Source organism: Schistocerca americana, chromosome 3, assembly GCF_021461395.2.
Source record: "Schistocerca americana isolate TAMUIC-IGC-003095 chromosome 3, iqSchAmer2.1, whole genome shotgun sequence".
NCBI lineage: Eukaryota > Metazoa > Arthropoda > Insecta > Orthoptera > Acrididae > Schistocerca > Schistocerca americana.
This window is the reverse complement of record NC_060121.1, coordinates 792,932,764-792,950,796: the sequence shown is the minus strand read 5'-3', so window position 1 is coordinate 792,950,796 and position 18,033 is coordinate 792,932,764. Positions and strand designations below refer to the sequence as shown.

Genomic DNA, 18,033 nt, shown 5'->3' with positions numbered 1-18,033 from the left:
TAGATGCCATTTTCCTTGACTTCCGGAAGGCGTTCAATACAGTTCCGCACTGTCGCCTGATAAACAAAGTAAAAGCCTACGGAATATCAGACCAGCTGTGTGGCTGGATTGAAGAGTTTTTAGCAGACAGAACATAGCATGTTGTTCTCGATGGAGAGACAATTACAGACGTTAAAGTAACTTCTGGCGTGTCACAGGGGAGTGTTATGGGACCATTGCTTTTCACAATATATATAAATGACCTAGTAGATAGTGTCGGAAGTTCCATGCAGCTTTTTGCGGATGATGCTGTAGTATACAGAGAAGTTGCAGCATTAGAAAATTGCAGCGAAATGCAGGAAGATCTGCAGCGGATAGACACTTAGTGCAGGGAGTGGCAACTGACCCTTAACATAGACAAATGCAATGTATTGCAAATACATAGAAAGAAGGATCCTTTATTGTATGATTATATGATAGCGGAACAAACACTGGTAGCAGTTACTTCTGTAAAATGTCTGGGAGTATGCGTGCGGAACGATTTGATGTGGAATGATCATATAAAATTAATTGTTGGTAAGGTGGGTGCCAGGTTGAGATAAATTGGGAGAGTCTGTAGAAAATGTAGTCCATCAACAAAGGAGGTGGCTTACAAAACATATGTTCGACCTATACTTGAGTATTGCTCGTCAGTGTGGGATCCGTACCAGGTTGGGTTGACAGAGGAGATAGAGAAGATCCAAAGAAGAGGGGTGCGTTTTGTCACAGGGTTATTTGGTAAGCGTGGTAGCATTACGGAGAAGGTTAGCAAACTCAAGTGGCAGACTCTGCGAGAGAGGCGCTCTGCATCGCGGTGTAGCTTGCTGTCCAGGTTTCGAGAGGGTGCAGCTCTGCATGAGGTATCGAATATATTGCTTCCTCCTACTTATACCTCCCGAGGAGATCACGAATGTAAAATTAGAGAGAGATTCGAGCGCACACAGAGGCTTTCTGGCAGTCGTTCTTCCCACGAACCATACGCGACTGGAACAGGAAAGGGAGGTAATGACAGTGGCACGTAAAGTGCTCTCCGCCACACACCATTGCATGGCTTACGGAGTATAAATGTAGATGTAGACTGACCCAGTGAAGCCCTCCCAGCCAGAACCATTGAAGGAACAGTGAGAGAAACCAAAAAAGAAGGCACCCAGGAATCCAGACTTTGCAGTGGCACCCAGACCATTGCACCCTATGAGCTGCGTCTGAGGATGAGGTGGAGATTTTGGTGTCCGCTGAGGACTTAGATATCGCCGGACTCTCAGATGCAATGGATGTCAATCTCACTGGTACTCAGTCGGTGGCAGCAGGAAACCCAGTGGCGTAATCTGCCTCCTTGGTCCCTTCATGCCATTTTTGGCTACGGAGAGTGTTATTCACCAGTGGAATTGCATCAGTTTTTTCCACCACCTTGCTGAGCTCTAACAACTTATCAGCCTTCACCCTTTCTTCTGCATTGCTCTCCAGGAAACTTGGTTTCTGGCGACACGAACCCCTGCTCTCCGTGGCTATCAGAGTTCTTATAAGAATCGGGCAGCTTATGCAAGGATATCTGGTGGAGCAGCTTATGCGAGGATATCTGGTGGAATCTGCATCTACGTCCTTAACTCTCTTTACCTTCAGAGGCTGTCGCTGTTCGGGTGTGAACGCCTCAGGCTGTTACTGTCTGCTGTATCTGTCTTCCACTGGATGGTGGTGTCCCACAGCATGTATCGGCTGCGCTGATAGCCCAACTGCCACCGCCTTTTCTGTTACTGGGTGACTTTAATGCCCATAACCCTTTGTGGGGTGGATTGGTGGCAACAGGCCGAGGCACTGTCGTTGAGCGTGTTGGCACAGCTCGACCTTTCTCTTTTAAATAATGGTGCCTCCACACGTTTTAGTGTGGTGCATGGTACGTACTCGGCCACCGACCTTTCGGTCTGCAACTCTGGCCTTCTACCGTTTGTCCAATGTGCATATCGACTTATGCGGTAGTGAACACTTTCTGATCTTTCTGTCACTGCCACAGCATCCCTCTTCTGGACGCCTCCCTAGATGGACTTTGAATATGGCTGATTGGCTGACTGGGACTCGTTCACCTCCATTGCCACTATTGAGCCTCATTCTCATGATGCCATTGATATGGTGGTTCAAATGATAACCACCGGCATCGTTTCTGTAGCGGGATCTGCAATTCCCTGTTCTTCCGGGTCCCCTCGGCAGAGGACTGTGCCTTGGTGGGCACCGGAGATCGCTGAGGCGATTAGAGATTGCAGGCGGGCCCTCCCACATCTTAAGTGGCACCCAACACTGGAACTCCTCCTTACGTTAAGCGGCTCCATGCCCGAATCTGACGCCTTATAGGCCAACGGAAGCAGGAGTGCTGGGAAAGGTATGTCTTTACCATTGGTATCTGTACCTCTCCATTGCAGGTTTGGGCCAAGATTAGGCTACTCTATGGATATCATACCCCCGTCAGCATCCCTGGTCTATCCCTGAATGGAGCAGTCTGTACTGAATTAGACATAATTGCAGACCTCTTAGTAGAGCATTATGCTCAGAGTTCTACTTCTACAAATTACCTGCTGGCCTTCCGCTTCCTGAAAGAGCGATTGGAACGTAAGAGCCTTTCATTCCATACACGCCATGCTGAATCATACAATGCTCAATTCAGTGAGTGGGAATTCCAAAGTGCCCTAGCTGCTTGCGCTGATACGGCTCCCGGGCTGGATTGCATCCACTGTCAGATGCTCAAACATCCCTCGGTAGACTGCCAGTGACAACTCCTAGACCTTTTCAACCGTATCTGAGTTGAGGGTGAGTTCCCGTCTCAATGGCAGGAAAGCGTTGTCGTACCAGTGTTGAAGCCTGGCAAGAACACACTGGAGGCGTACAGCTACTACCCTATTAGCCTCACCAACATTCTGTGCAAGTTGCTTGAACGTATGGAGGTTGAGTTGGCTACTTCAGTCTCGGGGCCTTCTGGCTCCATCTCAGGGTGGGTTCTGTAAGGGCTGCTCTGCCACTGATGATCTGGTCTACCTGGAGTCTGCCATCTGTACGGCATTTGCCCGTCGTCAGTATCTGATTGTCATCTTTTTTTATGTTGTTGTTGTTGTGGTCTTCAGTCCTGAGACTGGTTGGATGCAGCTCTCCATGCTACTCTATCCTGTGCAAGCTTCTTCATCTCCCAGTACCTACTGCAACCTACATCCTTCTGAATCTGCTTAGTGTATTGATCTCTTGGTCACCCTCTACGATTTTTACCCTCCACGCTGCCCTCCAATGCTAAATTTGTGATCCCTTGATGCCTCAAAACATGTCCTACCAACCGATCCCTTCTTCTAGTCAAGTTGTGCCACAAACTTCTCTTCTCCCCAATCCTATTCAATACCTCCTCATTAGTTACGTGATCTACCCACCTTATCTTCAGCATTCTTCTGTAGCACCACATTTCCAAAGCTTCTATTCTCTTCTTGTCCAAACTATTTATCGTCCATGTTTCACTTCCATACATGGCTACACTCCATACAAATATTTTCAGAAACGACTTCCTAACACTAAAATCTATACTCGATGTTAACAAATTTCTCTTCTTCAGAAACGATTTCCTTGCCATTGCCAGTCTACATTTTATATCCTCTCTACTTCAACCATCATCAGTTATTTTACTCCCTAAATAGCAAAACTCCTTTACTACTTTAAGTGTCTCATTTCCTAATCTAATACCCTCAACATCACCCGACTTAATTCGACTACATTCCATTATCCTCGTTTTGCTTTTGTTGATGTTCATCTTATATCCTCCCTTCAACACACCATCCATTTTAATACCTACTCCGAATTTTTCTTTTGTTTCCTTTACTGCTTGCTCAGTATACAGATTGAATAACATCGGGGAGAGGCTACAACCCTGTCTCACTCCTTTCCAAACCACTGCTTCCCTTTCATGCCCCTCGACTCTTATAACTGCCATCTGGTTTCTGTACAAATTGTAAATAGCCGTTCGCTCCCTGTATTTTACCCCTGCCACCTTCAGAATTTGAAAGAGAGTATTCCAGTTAACGTTGTCAAAAGCTTTCTCTAAGTCTACAAATGCTAGAAACGTAGGTTTGCTTTTTCTTAATCTTTCTTCTAAGATAAGTCGTAAGGTTAGTATTGCCTCACGTGTTCCAACATTTCTACGGAATCCAAACTGAACTTCCCCTAGGTCCGCTTCTACCAGTTTTTCCATTCGTCTATAAAGAATTCGTGTTAGTATTTTGCAGCTGTGACTTATTAAACTGATAGTTCGGTAATTTTCACATCTGTCAACACCTGCTTTCTTTGGGATTGGAATTATTATATTCTTCTTGAAGTCTGAGGGTATTTCGCCTGTCTCATACATCTTGCTTACCAGATGGTAGAGGTTTGTCATGACTGGCTCTCCCAAGGCCATCAGTAGTTCTAATGGAATGTTGTCTACTCCCGGGGCCTTGTTTCGACTTAGGTCTTTCAGTGCTCTGTCAAACTCTTCACGCAGTATCTTATCTCCCATTTCATCTTCATCTACATCCTCTTCCATTTCCATAATATTATCCTCAAGTACATCGCCCTTGTATAAACCCTCTGTATACTCCTTCCACCTTTCTGCCTTCCCTTCTTTGCTTAGAACTGGGTTGCCATCTGAGCTCTTGATATTCATACAAGTGGTTCTATTTTCTCCAAAGGTCTCTTTAATTTTCCTGTAGGCAGTATCTATCTTACCCCTAGTCAGACAAGCCTTTACATCCTTACATTTGTCCTCTAGCCATCCCTGCTTAGCCATTTTGCACTTCCTGTCGATCTCATTTTTGAGGCGTTTGTATTCCTTTTTGCCTGCCTCATTTACTCCATTTTTATATTTTCTCCTTTCATCAATTAAATTCAATATTTCTTCTGTTACCCAAGGATTTCTATTAGCCCTCGTCTTTTTACCTACTTGATCCTCTGCTGCCTTCACTACTTCATCCCTCAGAGCTACCCATTCTTTTTCTACTGTATTTCTTTCCCCCATTCCTGTCAATTGTTCCCTTATGCTCTCCCTGAAACTCTCTACAACCTCTGGTTCTTTCAGTTTATCCAGGTCCCATCTCCTTAAATTCCCACCTTTTTGCAGTTTCTTCAGTTTCAATCTGCAGTTCATAACCAATAGATTGTGGTCAGAATCCACATCTGCCCCTGGAAAAGTATTACAATTTAAAACCTGGTTCCTAAGTCTCTGTCTTGCCATTATATAATCTATCTGATACCTTTTAGTATCTCCAGGATTCTTCCAGGTATACAACCTTCTTTTATTATTCTTGAACCAAGTGTTAGCTATGATTAAGTTATGGTCTGTGCAAAATTCTACATGGCGGCCTCCTCTTTCATTTCTTCCCCCCAATCCATATTCACCTACTATGTTTCCTTCTCTCCCTTTTCCTACTGATGAATTCCAGTCACCCATGACTATTAAATTTTCGTCTCCCTTCACAATCTGAATAATTTCTTTTATTTCATCATACATTTCATCTATTTCTTCGTCATCTGCAGAGCTAGTTGGCATATAAACTTGTACTACTGTAGTAGGCATGGTCTTTGTGTCTATCTTGGCCACAATAATGCGTTCACTATGCTGTTTGTAGTAGCTAACATGCACTCCTATTTTTTTATTCATTATTAAACCTACTCCTGTATTACCCCTATTTGATTTTGTATTTATAACCCTGTAATCACCTGACCAAAAGTCTTGTTCCTCCTGCCACCGAACTTCACTAATTCCCACTATATCTAACTTTAACCTATCCATTTCCCTTTTTAAATTTTCTAATCTACCTGCCCGATTAAGGGATCTGACATTCCACACTTGATGTGTGGAAGGCATATGATACAACATGGCGACATCACATCCTCACCAGGCATCATGGGTGGGGTCTTAGTGGCCCGCTCCTGATTTTTATTCAAAATTTTCTGTTGCTTCATTCCTTCCGTGTGCAAATTGGTCCCTCCCATAGTTCCTCCCGAGTCCAGGAGAATGGGGTCCCGCAAGGCTGTTTCTTGAGTGTCTGCCTCTTTTTAGTTGCTATCACTGGGCTAGCTGCAGTTGTTGGAACATCCACATTGGCTTCTTTGTAGCTGATGATTTTGCCTGTACCATATCTCCACTGGCATTGCAATTGCTGAACGGCAGCTGCAGGGTGCTATCTGCAAGGCGCAGTCTTGGGCCGTATCGTGCGGCTTCCAGTTTTTGGCCGCCAAGACTTGAGTCATGCATTTCTGCCAGCATCGCACTTTTCACCCTGAGCCATGGCTTTATCTTGATGGTGAACCTCTTACTGTGGTGGAGATACATCGGTTTTTGGGATTGCTTTTTGATGCCTGGTTAACTTGGCTCACTTATATTCGGCAACTTAAACAAACATGCTGGCGGCATCTTAATGCTCTATGTTGCTTGAGTCACACTAGCTGGGGTGCCGATCAGTCTACCCTTCTCCGACTGTATCAGGTGTTGATTCAGTCCCATTTTGATTATGTCTTACAGTTCGGCATCGCCTTCCGCGTTTTGGTTGCTTGACCCCACACTTCACTGTGGGATCCGACTCGCAGCTGGAGCTTTCCGCACAAGCCCTATAAACAGCTTACTTGTGGAGGCTGGTGTCCCTCCATTGCAGATCCATCACCAACGACTCCTGGCCGCTTATGCTGCACTTGTTTGTAGCTTGCCCGGACATCCAAATTACTGTTTTGTTCCCCACCTCAGTCATCCATCTTCCCACACAGCGGCCCCGGTCGGGGTGTCCGATTATGGTTCACGTCTGGTCTCTTCTCTCTGGGCTTGAGTTTTTCCCTCTCCCACCTCTTTCCCAGGCCCATATACATATACCCCTGTGGTGTGTGCCCCGCCCATGCCTTCAGCTGGATGTGGCACAAGGCTCGAAAGACTCAGTCTCTCCTGAGGCCCTCCGCCGACACTTACTTTCCGTCCTTGCCAAGTTTCCCGGCTCTTCCATAGTCTATACCGAAGGTTCGATGGTTGCTGGTCGAGTTGGTTATGCTTCGACTCTTGGGGAACAATCTGAACAATGCTCATTGCTGGATGGCTGCAGTGTTTTCACTCCAGAGCTTGTCACCATCTCTCGCACCCTAGAGTATATCTGTTCCTGCTCAGGTGAGTCCTTTGTTATCTGTAGTGACGCCCTGAGTGGTTTCCGAGCTCTTGACGAGTGTTTTCCTTGCTCTCGTCTGGTGATGGCTATCCAGGAGTCCATCTATACTCTTGCCCGTTGCGGCTGCTCCGTGGGTTTTGTGTGGACCCTGGGTCATGTCGGCATCCCGGGTAATGAAAGTGTTGACACACTGGCCAAACAGACTATCAGTATCACGGTCCTGGAGGTAGGCCTTCGGGAATTTGATCTCCAGTCAGTATTGCAACAAAAAGTCCTTGATGCTTGGGGGTACTGAATGGCGCACCTTGCCTTCTCCAAACTTCGGGTCATCAAGGAGACTACCAGTGTGTGGCGCTCCTCCTTGCGTGCCTCTTGCAAGGACTTGGTTGTTTTCTGCTGGCTTCGCATTGCCCACACCTGACTGACACACGGTCATTTATTGCCCTGCAAGAACCCACCTGTATGTCGCTGTGGATCAGCGTTGACAGTGGTCCATATCTTGTTGGCTTGTCCGATCTTAACTGCACTCAGGCGGACGTTTGCACTGACTGATACGCTCCCTGCACTTTTAACAGATGACGCTGCAATGGCAGGCTTAGTTTTGAGTTTTATTCATGTGTCTCTTTTTTTTGTGTCAGGTCTGGCCTTTGGCCTATTGTTTTAGATTGCAGTTTTTAGTGTCTCTCTTGATGGTTGGCTTTTCCTTTTTTGTTTACACGGTCGGCCAACCACGGTAATGCTCTGTGTGTTTTTAATTCCTCTTTTCTGGTCTATGTCTTTCTTGTTCTGTGTTGTCCCTAGTTACCTCCATTGCTTGTTTTTATTCCTTGTGGGTTTTCATGGTCATGGAAAAAGGGACCGATGGGCTTTGTAGTCTGGTCCCTTCAACCCCCACAAACCAACCAGCCAACCAACCAACCAACCAACCAACCAACCAAAGTCTTGTGCTTAAACAGGCTTATTGTTTCCTGTTACAAGATTATTTAGTGTTGCCCAGTGGTGAGTGCTGCTGTAGCCCAACTTCTATATGCATTTATAGAGATGAGTAAGATTTAACTACATAGTTTCACAAAGAAATCATTCAATTAGTATTTCATTTGACCATTATTAGTGATACTGATGGTTACAATGCCTGTCTTTCTGCAGTGTACTTATCTTCACATTACAATGTCCTTTTGACGTGCATATGTGTTTAAAGTGACATACACTGTACTGATGATTACAGTTGTGGTAAATATGATGCAACAGATTCACTGTTTTTGCGAATCTGAATTTACACCTTCTGTTTGCGACGCATGAAAATTTGTACTTTACCTTGACTCAACCTGTATTTCCGACTTCTCGCAAACGGTTGCCTTAAGCACTTTGGGTACCCAAGCACGCCTCCAGGACCACTTCAAATTTCCATATGTCACAGAGTCTGGAGGACATTGTTGTGTGAAGATAGATGCATTGTAACCATCAGTAAAGTATCCAGGCTTCAACAGATAAAAATAATGATAAAATATCATGGAATGTGTGAGCATAAGGATTGTGGACTCTGTGAGATGTGGAAGTTTGGATCGGTTCTGGAGGCATATTCAGGTAGCTGAAGTGATTAAGAAAACCACTCGCAATAGACAGGAAATCCGGGTTTGAGTATCAGTCTAACAGAAATTTTCATATATCACAAACAGCTGATTCAGCAAAACGTGAATCCATTTCATAACAATATTAGTGTAATATTGATTTTGTATACTTTCCAAAAAGCTCAATATCCTTCTGCCCTTTGAACAAGTCATGCTGTGTACTGGTTGTATCAGTAGGACTTGGATGTCTTCTGTATGTATGTATGTAGCTCCCAACAAACAGGTAGTATAATAGCTGTCACTAAGGAGCCTTTGCTGGTGAACTTAAATACCAAGTTGCCAAAACTGCTACACATTGAAATTTATTACTAGCTGATGGGTTTCAGTATGGAGGCTATTTGAATTATCTTCTTTGACACTCAACGCTTCACAACTGACAGTAGCTTTTTGTCCAGAACATTATTCATCTATCTCATTTATCAGTGTCAAAACTTTGACTAATATTTAGGCTACATTTCCTACTTTAATTCATGTTGTACTCTCCCTCTCTCCCCCCAACCCCTGCCGCCGCCCCCCCCCCCCCCCCTCCCGAATAGGTACTGCTCCAGAAAAGAAGTTACGCTGACAAACGTTAAGTAAAGCAGATATTAAACTGTTTTTGTTGAGGAATTACTCATTGACCAAATGTTTCCAATATTTTGATCATTTGAGCCCTGTGTCCCGCTGAAACCGTACTATTCAAGAGAAAAAGCACCTTATTTTCAGTGTCAGAAATTTGTAATATTATGATCTAACACTAACAGTTTCACCATAAACAAAAAATGAAAGTTTTGTTTGTCATTGAAATAGTTAAAATGTAAATGAGCTTTGTGAGTCATCACTACAAACACGACTAAGGTTTCTTCTTGCAATGATAATTTTGTCTACATGAATCACAGGTGTCACAAGTAATCTGTTTCATTCAGTGGTTGTGCAGTCATTACTTTTTACAGTTGCAAAAACCATCTAATTGTATGAAGTTAAGAAGTCTGTCATCAAGCAAAGATATGAGTACATATAAATTCCCTGACAGTCTCACTATTTTTTATCATATGCGTTGTAGTTATGGGTTGCCATCATGGTGGTTAAAATAAATAGAAAATCTAGGATAGAATAACTTTTTGTAGGATAGGCTGCTGCTTACCATATGGAGGAGGAGCTGTTGAATAGCGGACAGGCAAATTTAAAAGTGAAATGTTGGATATTTACTTTTAGATGTCCGAAGTCTTTCATCACATCACACACACACACACACACACACACACACACACACACACACACACACAGGGAGAGGGAGAGAGAGAGAGGGGGGGGGGGGACACTGTCATCTCTAGGAGCTGTCTCTCCTGTCTCTCCTCTAGGGTAAGTGGATAGTGGGAGTACAGCAGAGGTGTCAGATGGAGGGAGGGATAGCAGGACGGGGGTGAGGTAAAATGCTGTAGTGCTGTGTGAGGGAATGTGCAGGGACATGTTGGGGCCAGGATGGTGGGCTGCCAAGTACAGCATCAGGGGGCTGTGTGGGAGGGAGGGGGAGAGGACTTTGGAGATGCGTTGGGGGTAGACGGTTTGTATGGGGCTGTAGTGGGAGTAGGGAAGGGAATAAGGGCTGGTGGAGGAAGGAGACTAATAGACTCGATTCAGTGAGGTCACTAGTTTGGTGATTGAAACGTTCAGGACAAGCCCTGTACCTAGCCACTGCGCAGAGCCTGAGGAACCACCTGTGACCATCCAGCCAAAGTTCCTCATGGTGTGACATGCGGGTAAGTTCCAGTCCTTCCCAGTGATCAGTTTGTTATTTTTCACTAACTGTAAGTGGAACATGTTCATACAAATCTCTGAGGAGCAACAAAACTGTTTTGGGATTAGTGCAAAGGAACAGCTTTTTGTTTGGTGAACCTGAATCGTCTAACTAAGGGTTGGTCAGTAGTGAGGCGCAGGATAAGGACTCTCGTACACAGTCGCATTTTATTGGGGGGGGGGGGTGGGGTGAGTTTTAACGCATTTTTTGATAAACATTGAAATTTTACCAGCTGTTTATACTGCTCGTTCTAAGCAGGGCAGTTCTGTCAGCTGCACAGTAATTTCTCTTGACCGCAACTTTAGGATTTGACTTCATTGCAGATTTACAATCTTATACACAGGGCACTATGCAATCCTGAAGGTGATAGAGCAGATGAGGTACATTCAATGTAATTATTTTCTCGTTGGTTCTGGTTTCCTAACTGCTGTACATTCCATTTATCCAACAGAAAAAAATGTACACAGCAGACAAAACACCTTTGACATGCTACTATGGAAAGGGTAGGAAGTATCATTCTGCCAGGTACCGGGTTACACGGGATTGCAGGGAATTGAACAAGCTGATGTGGCAGAAAGGGACTTGTGCAAGGAATATAATGTTCTACCTCGTGCTGTCCACTTGTGTGCTACTACCTCATTGAGGAGAATTAAGTGTAATTTTGAGAGTGTGTAGCTAGTGGTACGAAATAACAAACCTTAGTTTGTGAAACCAGCAGTTTCACTCCGGCGAACATCCCTTTAAAAGCAAAGAAGTGGCTTTAACATAGTTCAGAACAGGTCACCTTGACCCACCAACACCTCCTCCAGCAGTAAGTTGCATTTTATAACATGACAAGAGAGCTGTGGTTCTTCTGGATGCAATGTTTTAAATAAGATTGAGACTGGTATGGAAAACGTTTTAAAGTTTTGTGTGTTATTAGACTCCTGCCCAAATTACTAGATAGCTTATTTTAATGTTGTCTTTCAGTGTGGTCGATTCATCTGCTTTTTTAAAAATGTTCGAGAACTATCTGAATCATAGTTCTATAAGTTGGACTGTGTGTTCACTGTTCTTGTAATAGATACTGAGAGTCATATTTTTATTTCAGTAATTTTTAATGTCCATCTAAGGTACAGTTAACCAAATTTTCCATGTTCTCAAAGTGGTTTTTCATGTTATTAATTTGGGATCAGCCATACATGTGCACAAGCACATGTACCCAAGTAAGAAAACCTTAGCACTTATTTCATACGATTCTCGTTTTATTTGATATTTTATGTGATGACTGAAATAACAGTTTTACAAAGTATGAGGAATGGTGTGCGAATGCATGTGTGTACACGCGCGCACACACACACACACACACACACACACACACACACACACACACACACACATTAAATTATATTTTTAATTATTCATATTAATATATTGATAAGTAACTGCTGTCTGTGTTGTCATTGTGGGATGGTCTTTTAAAGTTCTTACGCAGCTGGATGGGCCACTTTCTCAAGATGATTGCTCTGAGGAAAGGCTTTGTTTCTCCCGCAAAAACACATATTCATATTATATTCATTATCATTTTGATCATTTCTCATACGTTGTCCAGTTTTTCAGATACTTACCTTCTAGAGATTAGATTCCATATAATCCTGCTGAATTGCATACTCAACTTGTATGTAACAGTGACTTACTATTACTCGCAAGTGTGCTTAAAGTTTGAATCTCCTACATCTCTAATGCTCTTGTCATCATTGGAAAGTTGAACCATAATCTTCCTTCTTTCTTTCCTTTCTGTCAAATATAACATTGACTATCAGGAGACCTCATAAAATTTTGAGACAGTAATGCAAACTCATGTTTTTCCAAAAAACTTTACATCCTCTCCAAGTGAATTCCAGCAAGTTATCTGGTCAGGTGCATATTCTCAAAATAATTACTGAAGTCTACACATTATGCTACCTCTGGAATTTTCTTCAGGAATGTTTCTTAGTTGTTCCCAGGGCCTGATGGCCATGGATGGTTTCTCTGACTTGTGAAAGGAAAAAGAAGTCACATATACAATAATTGGATTGTTAATTGGAACAGGTATATTTGGGTTTGTAATGAGCTTTCATCAGGGTATAAAAGGATCCTGAGTGAACTATTTATTCTGGATTATTTGGACACATTGTCTGATTTTACTGTCATACCTTCTTCACAAAGAATTGTAACGGTAGTGTATCTGATTGTAGTACATACCATTCTTTTGATCACTCTCCTTGCTGGTTTCACTTTTGATGACTAATCATCATTGTGTACTAACTGCTGTGTCATCTCTCTAATCTACCAGAAAGTTTTGAAGCAATACTCACTCCACTGTAAAGTTAAAAATTCAATTTGGAAACAATCCCATGGGCTGTGGATAAGCCATTCCTCCACAATCTGCTTTTTTCCTTAAGTGCTGGCCCCGCATGCTATGTGGGGGAACTTCTGTGAAGTTCGGTAATTGGGAGGGTGGATTGTGACCTGTGCTCAGCAGTAAGAGTATTTTGTGGAAAAGTAAGGTTCTGGGTTCAATTTCCAATCCAGCACAGTCTTAATCTGGCATGTAGTTTCTGCCCCAAGAATTTACAGACTGTACTGCGGATGTAGTAGGTGCCATCCACCAACCATTCACAGAACAATTACATTGTTTTCTAGGAAAATTGTTTCCGGGTCCATTGATTCACTTTTGTTTTTAAGGAAATTTCTTTCATGCTGGAAGTCACTTATCCAACAAAATAGAATAGTTTTGGAAGGATAACCTTACATAAATCACAAATACGATTTTTGATGTCCTTATCCCTGCTCACAACTGCTTTTTCTCTGTGGCCAATAGTGATTAAATACCATGTGGAAATATGCTTTTAATAGTTGTACACTGTTGAAAGTTGTTAAGATAGATAGACTGATGCTGCAGTGAAGTGTCTTTTTTGGAAGTTCATTGGTAAACTAAAAAAATAATTGTTCTTAAAACTTTGTCATTTCTGTAGTTTTCTTGGCATAAATCTGATGTAATTAAATTTTCCTTGAGACATAGGCGTCTCCAGTTTTATTTATAGGCGCCCCCCCCCCCCCCCTTACACTTGAGATACAGGCAGGATTTCCCCATTACATACAAAACTGGGGTGCCATTCCAATACCAGAGAGCCTCGGCAATGCTGACAATTTAAAAAGGAGAAAATAGGCTGAAGGCGTGTAATTGAAGATTGTGTTAGGGAGCGCATTGGACAAGGATACTCCATGCAGCTGTGTTATGTATACTGCTATGGTGGTGTAATTGCTAGCACATCTGCCTGGTAAGCAGGAGACCCAGGCTCAAGTCCTGGCCGTACCACAAATTTAAGTCCATTTCTTCAGCTTCTGTCATTTTCTTGGCATGATTGATTTATTATATATTTTGTGGCATTTAACAGATTCATAATTACGTTTTGTGTCCAATATTTCAATGACTAACTTACTTTTCCTTCATTGCGTGCTCAAAACTGCAGTCATAAATGAACTTGGAGCACATACAAAAGATCTCTTCCTCTCTTTTCTAAATATTGTGTGCAAATGAAACCATGTAGGCCTACTTTGTTAGAAACCTGAAATCATTCTTTTGACTTTCAGAGTGACCTAGTCACCATGAGAGCTGTGAAAGATCAACTTCCTCCAATTCATCTTAAACCTATTATTGCCATTTAAAGGCAGTGTCATCTTATCGTATTTGACTTTACTGAATTTTTCTCGACATAGGACAACTAAAGCTATGTAAGACCCACACAATTGTCAGCGGCATAAATCTGGTCCCAGAATTTACTTATGTCCATTCTTGATTAAAAGCTTTCTTTTTCTATTGTGGTCTATGGAATTCAGGTAATTTCCTCACTCCTTAAGTGCTTCCAGTGTACACTGAAATTACAAAGTTGATTTTTTTTTTTTTTTTTTTTTTTTTACATGATGAGTACAATCAAACTAAAAACTTAATGATTTATTTGGATTTTTTTTGGCTACTTTTGTGTGCATTGTAATTTGGTTTTAGTATTCGTTTTCTTGTGGAACTTTCCATTTCAGATACGTGTTAATGGAAATAATACAAAATTTATTATTAATTTTCATTGTGTTAAAGAGCTTCATGTCAACTGTTCTTACACAACACACAGAAATTGGGAACTTTTATTAGTCACGTATAAAACGTATAAAAGCTATTAGAAGTAGATTTAATGCAAAGTTGTTGCTTAGAGTCAATGTCTAATTTATAAAGTGAGGATGATCTGTGTTGCTCACATTTTGAATAAAAAATTGTTTAATTTTTCAGAGCAGCAGATCAGTGATTTGGAAAGCAACTTATCATGCAAATCAGAAGATTATTTTACTGTCAAGAAAGACCTCAGTAATGCTTTGTGTGAAGCATCTGATTTGCAGAAGAAATTGCAAAGCTTACAGAATGAAAATTTAACACTGCATCAAAAAACAGTAACGTATGTATTCTCATATTTTGTCTGTATTTTCCTAGAAACATATTTATTCTGATCTTTTTGCTCTGTGACATTTTGTCTCTATACATTTTTTTCTAAATTTTACTTGAAATTGTTTTCATTGTTTAGTAATGTATCATTTTGGAAAGACTGTTAATGTAAGTAGCTGTGGCTGTCTATGTTAATAATAGGAATCAAAACAACAGAGGTCATGACAAAATCAAAATAAAACATAGCAACCCTACTGAAACTTTACAGGTACTATAATGTGGAACTGCTTTCTTGTTAGAACTACAGTCAAGGTATCTCCAGCTGAGCTATATCCTGTCTTATATATCTGCTACTTTCCCTTTTTACTTCAAAGCATGCTACATAGAATGGTGTCTTTTGTTAATCCATCAGACAGTCTCGTGTAAATGTTGCAGTCTGTCTAACTTCTGTATTTTAGTTTCTTTTTCATTGCCAGATCATTTTTGTTACAGGTTGGAGAAGCAGTTTGAGGAATACAAACTTCGACATGATGCAGCACTTGTGGAAAGAGATAATGCAAGAAGAGAATTGGAACAGAGGTTGTGTGAAATTCGTGTTTGTCATAGCGAAATTGAATCACTTACGCAAAAATTTGATGCTGTTACAACAGAAAATTGTAGGATACTCCGTGAAACTGGGTACCTGAAAACTAAAGAAGTGGATCTAAAAGTCAGGTACATTCCTAAAGTGTGTAGTATTAGCAGTTGGAGTCTAAAACTTGTATACCATTTTAGTTGCAAGTGGGTCTACAACCACCACAATTTGTCGAATGAGAGTACATTCTGCCAACCAGCTGTCATCGGACAGATTGAGATATCCCTTTAGTTTTGATTTCAGTGCTGCACAGTTTTGGATTCTGAAACCATTTTCAGATGATTGTATAGTATACCAATAGAAATGGACGTACCTAGAGTGCAGGCACTCTTCAAATCTCACAGTATTTGAAATGTTGGGGTTAGCTGGACTTCACAGTTAAGGAAATTACAGCGCTCAACTAATTGTACTAAATGATTGAAGATTTTCTCTCATGCTTCCAAAACATTTCTGCCGTTGTAAAAAAGTTAACATAGTACACACATCAAAAGAAGTTTGACATCACCCCGGTTCCCAGAACTCCTGAAGATAGATGTTGACTGCAGATATTGTATCACAGAGACAGCCCCTTTGACTGTTCAGAGATGTCACTAAACCTGCCCAAAGAAGTAAACAACTATGCAAGAGCAGCACCTGTTAGACGGAGGGGGTCTGACAGATGATCAGTTCCAGTCATTCCACCAGGAAGGAGGTACACAACTCATGTTGTCTATAGTTCAACCATACCTAGAAGGTCAATACCACGGTTTGATCACATCCGCATTGTTACTTTGTGTCAGGAAGGGCTCTCAACAAGGGAAGGTTCAGGCATCTTGGAGTGAACCAAAGCGATGTTGTTTAGACATGGAGGAGATACAGAGACATGGGAATTGTCAATGACTTACCTTGCTCAGGCCACCCAAGGGCTACTAATGCAGTGGATGACCGCTACTTACGGATTATGGCTCTGAGGAACCCTGACAGCAATGCCACCATGTTGAATAATGATTTTTGTGCAGCCTCAGGACATCGTGTAATGACTCAAACTGTGTGTAATAGTCTGCATGATGTGCAACTTAACTCTTGATGTCCATGGCAAGGTCTATCTATGCAACTATGATACCATGCAGCGCGGTACACGTGGGCCCAACAACATGCCGGATCGACTGCTCAGGATTGGCATCATGTTCTCTTCACCAATGATTGCCGCATTCAGCCATAGAGTTCAGCTTCGATAGACTAATTCTGTGGATGACAAACCATCTCAGGCTGTAGAAGATAGGAGCTTCAGATCACCTAGCTACTTCAAGATGTTTACACAGTGAAAATTATAATGGCCTGTGTTTTTGATGAGTTGTCATCAATAATCTGGATGCTTGGGTCAGCTGTGAAGGTTGACTTTAATCAGAACCATCAAATCAGAACATTGGGATGAATAACTAGAGTGTAACCCCGCTTTTACACTTTCAAGGTACTTCAAAAAACGGTGTAAAATGTGGGAAATAATGTTGTAAGCTGTAAAAGTTACGTATAGGATACCCCTTCTACTTTATGTATGACATATGTACATAAAAGGTATCAAAAGACTTGTCAGGGACTTGTTTATTATCCAATGAAGGTTTATTATCCAATGAAGGTTTATTATCTAATGAAGGTTTATTATTTAAAAAAAAAAAAAGGCTTATGTAACTGGAACTGATAACTGTCTGGGAAGTAGGAACGTTAGACTCATTTTCATATGTCATAATCGATGTTTTGAAAGCCTGCAGCTGTCATTCATTATTTAAATAATGAAATACTGCACTAGTTATGTATTTTTTCATGCTTAGTACGATGCAGTTTCGAGAATTTTTTCCCTTTGTCAATTGCAAATATATACATAAGTATTTTGTGTGGTGTTTGAATATGAATTATTCTGCATCTCATGCACTGTATTCGTCTTTTCGAGGTTATCAGGTACTGTGCCTCATCAGTTGTGTTGGAAACTACACACACACACACACACACACACACACACACACACACACACACACACAAACAAGCAAACTGTCACTCACATTGTTTGTATAACATCACAATAAATACATATGTAAATACTGCACTCGACAACGAGAATAAATTCTCAAAACACCTTTTACTCAGTGTGAATAAAATACGCACCGGCGCTGTGTTTAAACTAAAAACATTTGAGCAATGCAAAGTGAATGACGGTGCCAACTAGTGCTTCAAGTGGCCATACATCGAAAAACACTAAATATGGTTCACAACAATCACAAAACTGCATTTGTGCAGTAGAGACAGTTTGGAAATGGTTGTGATTGGTCATGATATCTTCGTTCGAACGAACTTAGTTGCTCCCATCAGCCACCACGCCACTTAGAGCTTGGCAGTGGCGGGGG

At 41.8% G+C, this 18,033-nt stretch overlaps 1 protein-coding gene across 2 annotated transcripts in view; it reads left to right on the top strand.

Moving 5' to 3' along the window:
* Nucleotides 1–18,033, top strand: part of LOC124605312 (nucleoprotein TPR-like) — a 404,625-nt gene that overhangs the window by 38,676 nt on the left and 347,916 nt on the right. For both annotated transcript variants that reach the window (XM_047136896.1, XM_047136895.1), the window contains exons 2-3: nucleotides 14,872–15,034; nucleotides 15,514–15,735. In XM_047136896.1, coding sequence (XP_046992852.1) covers nucleotides 14,872–15,034; nucleotides 15,514–15,735 — 385 coding nt within the window. The remainder of the gene's footprint in view (nucleotides 1–14,871; nucleotides 15,035–15,513; nucleotides 15,736–18,033) is intronic.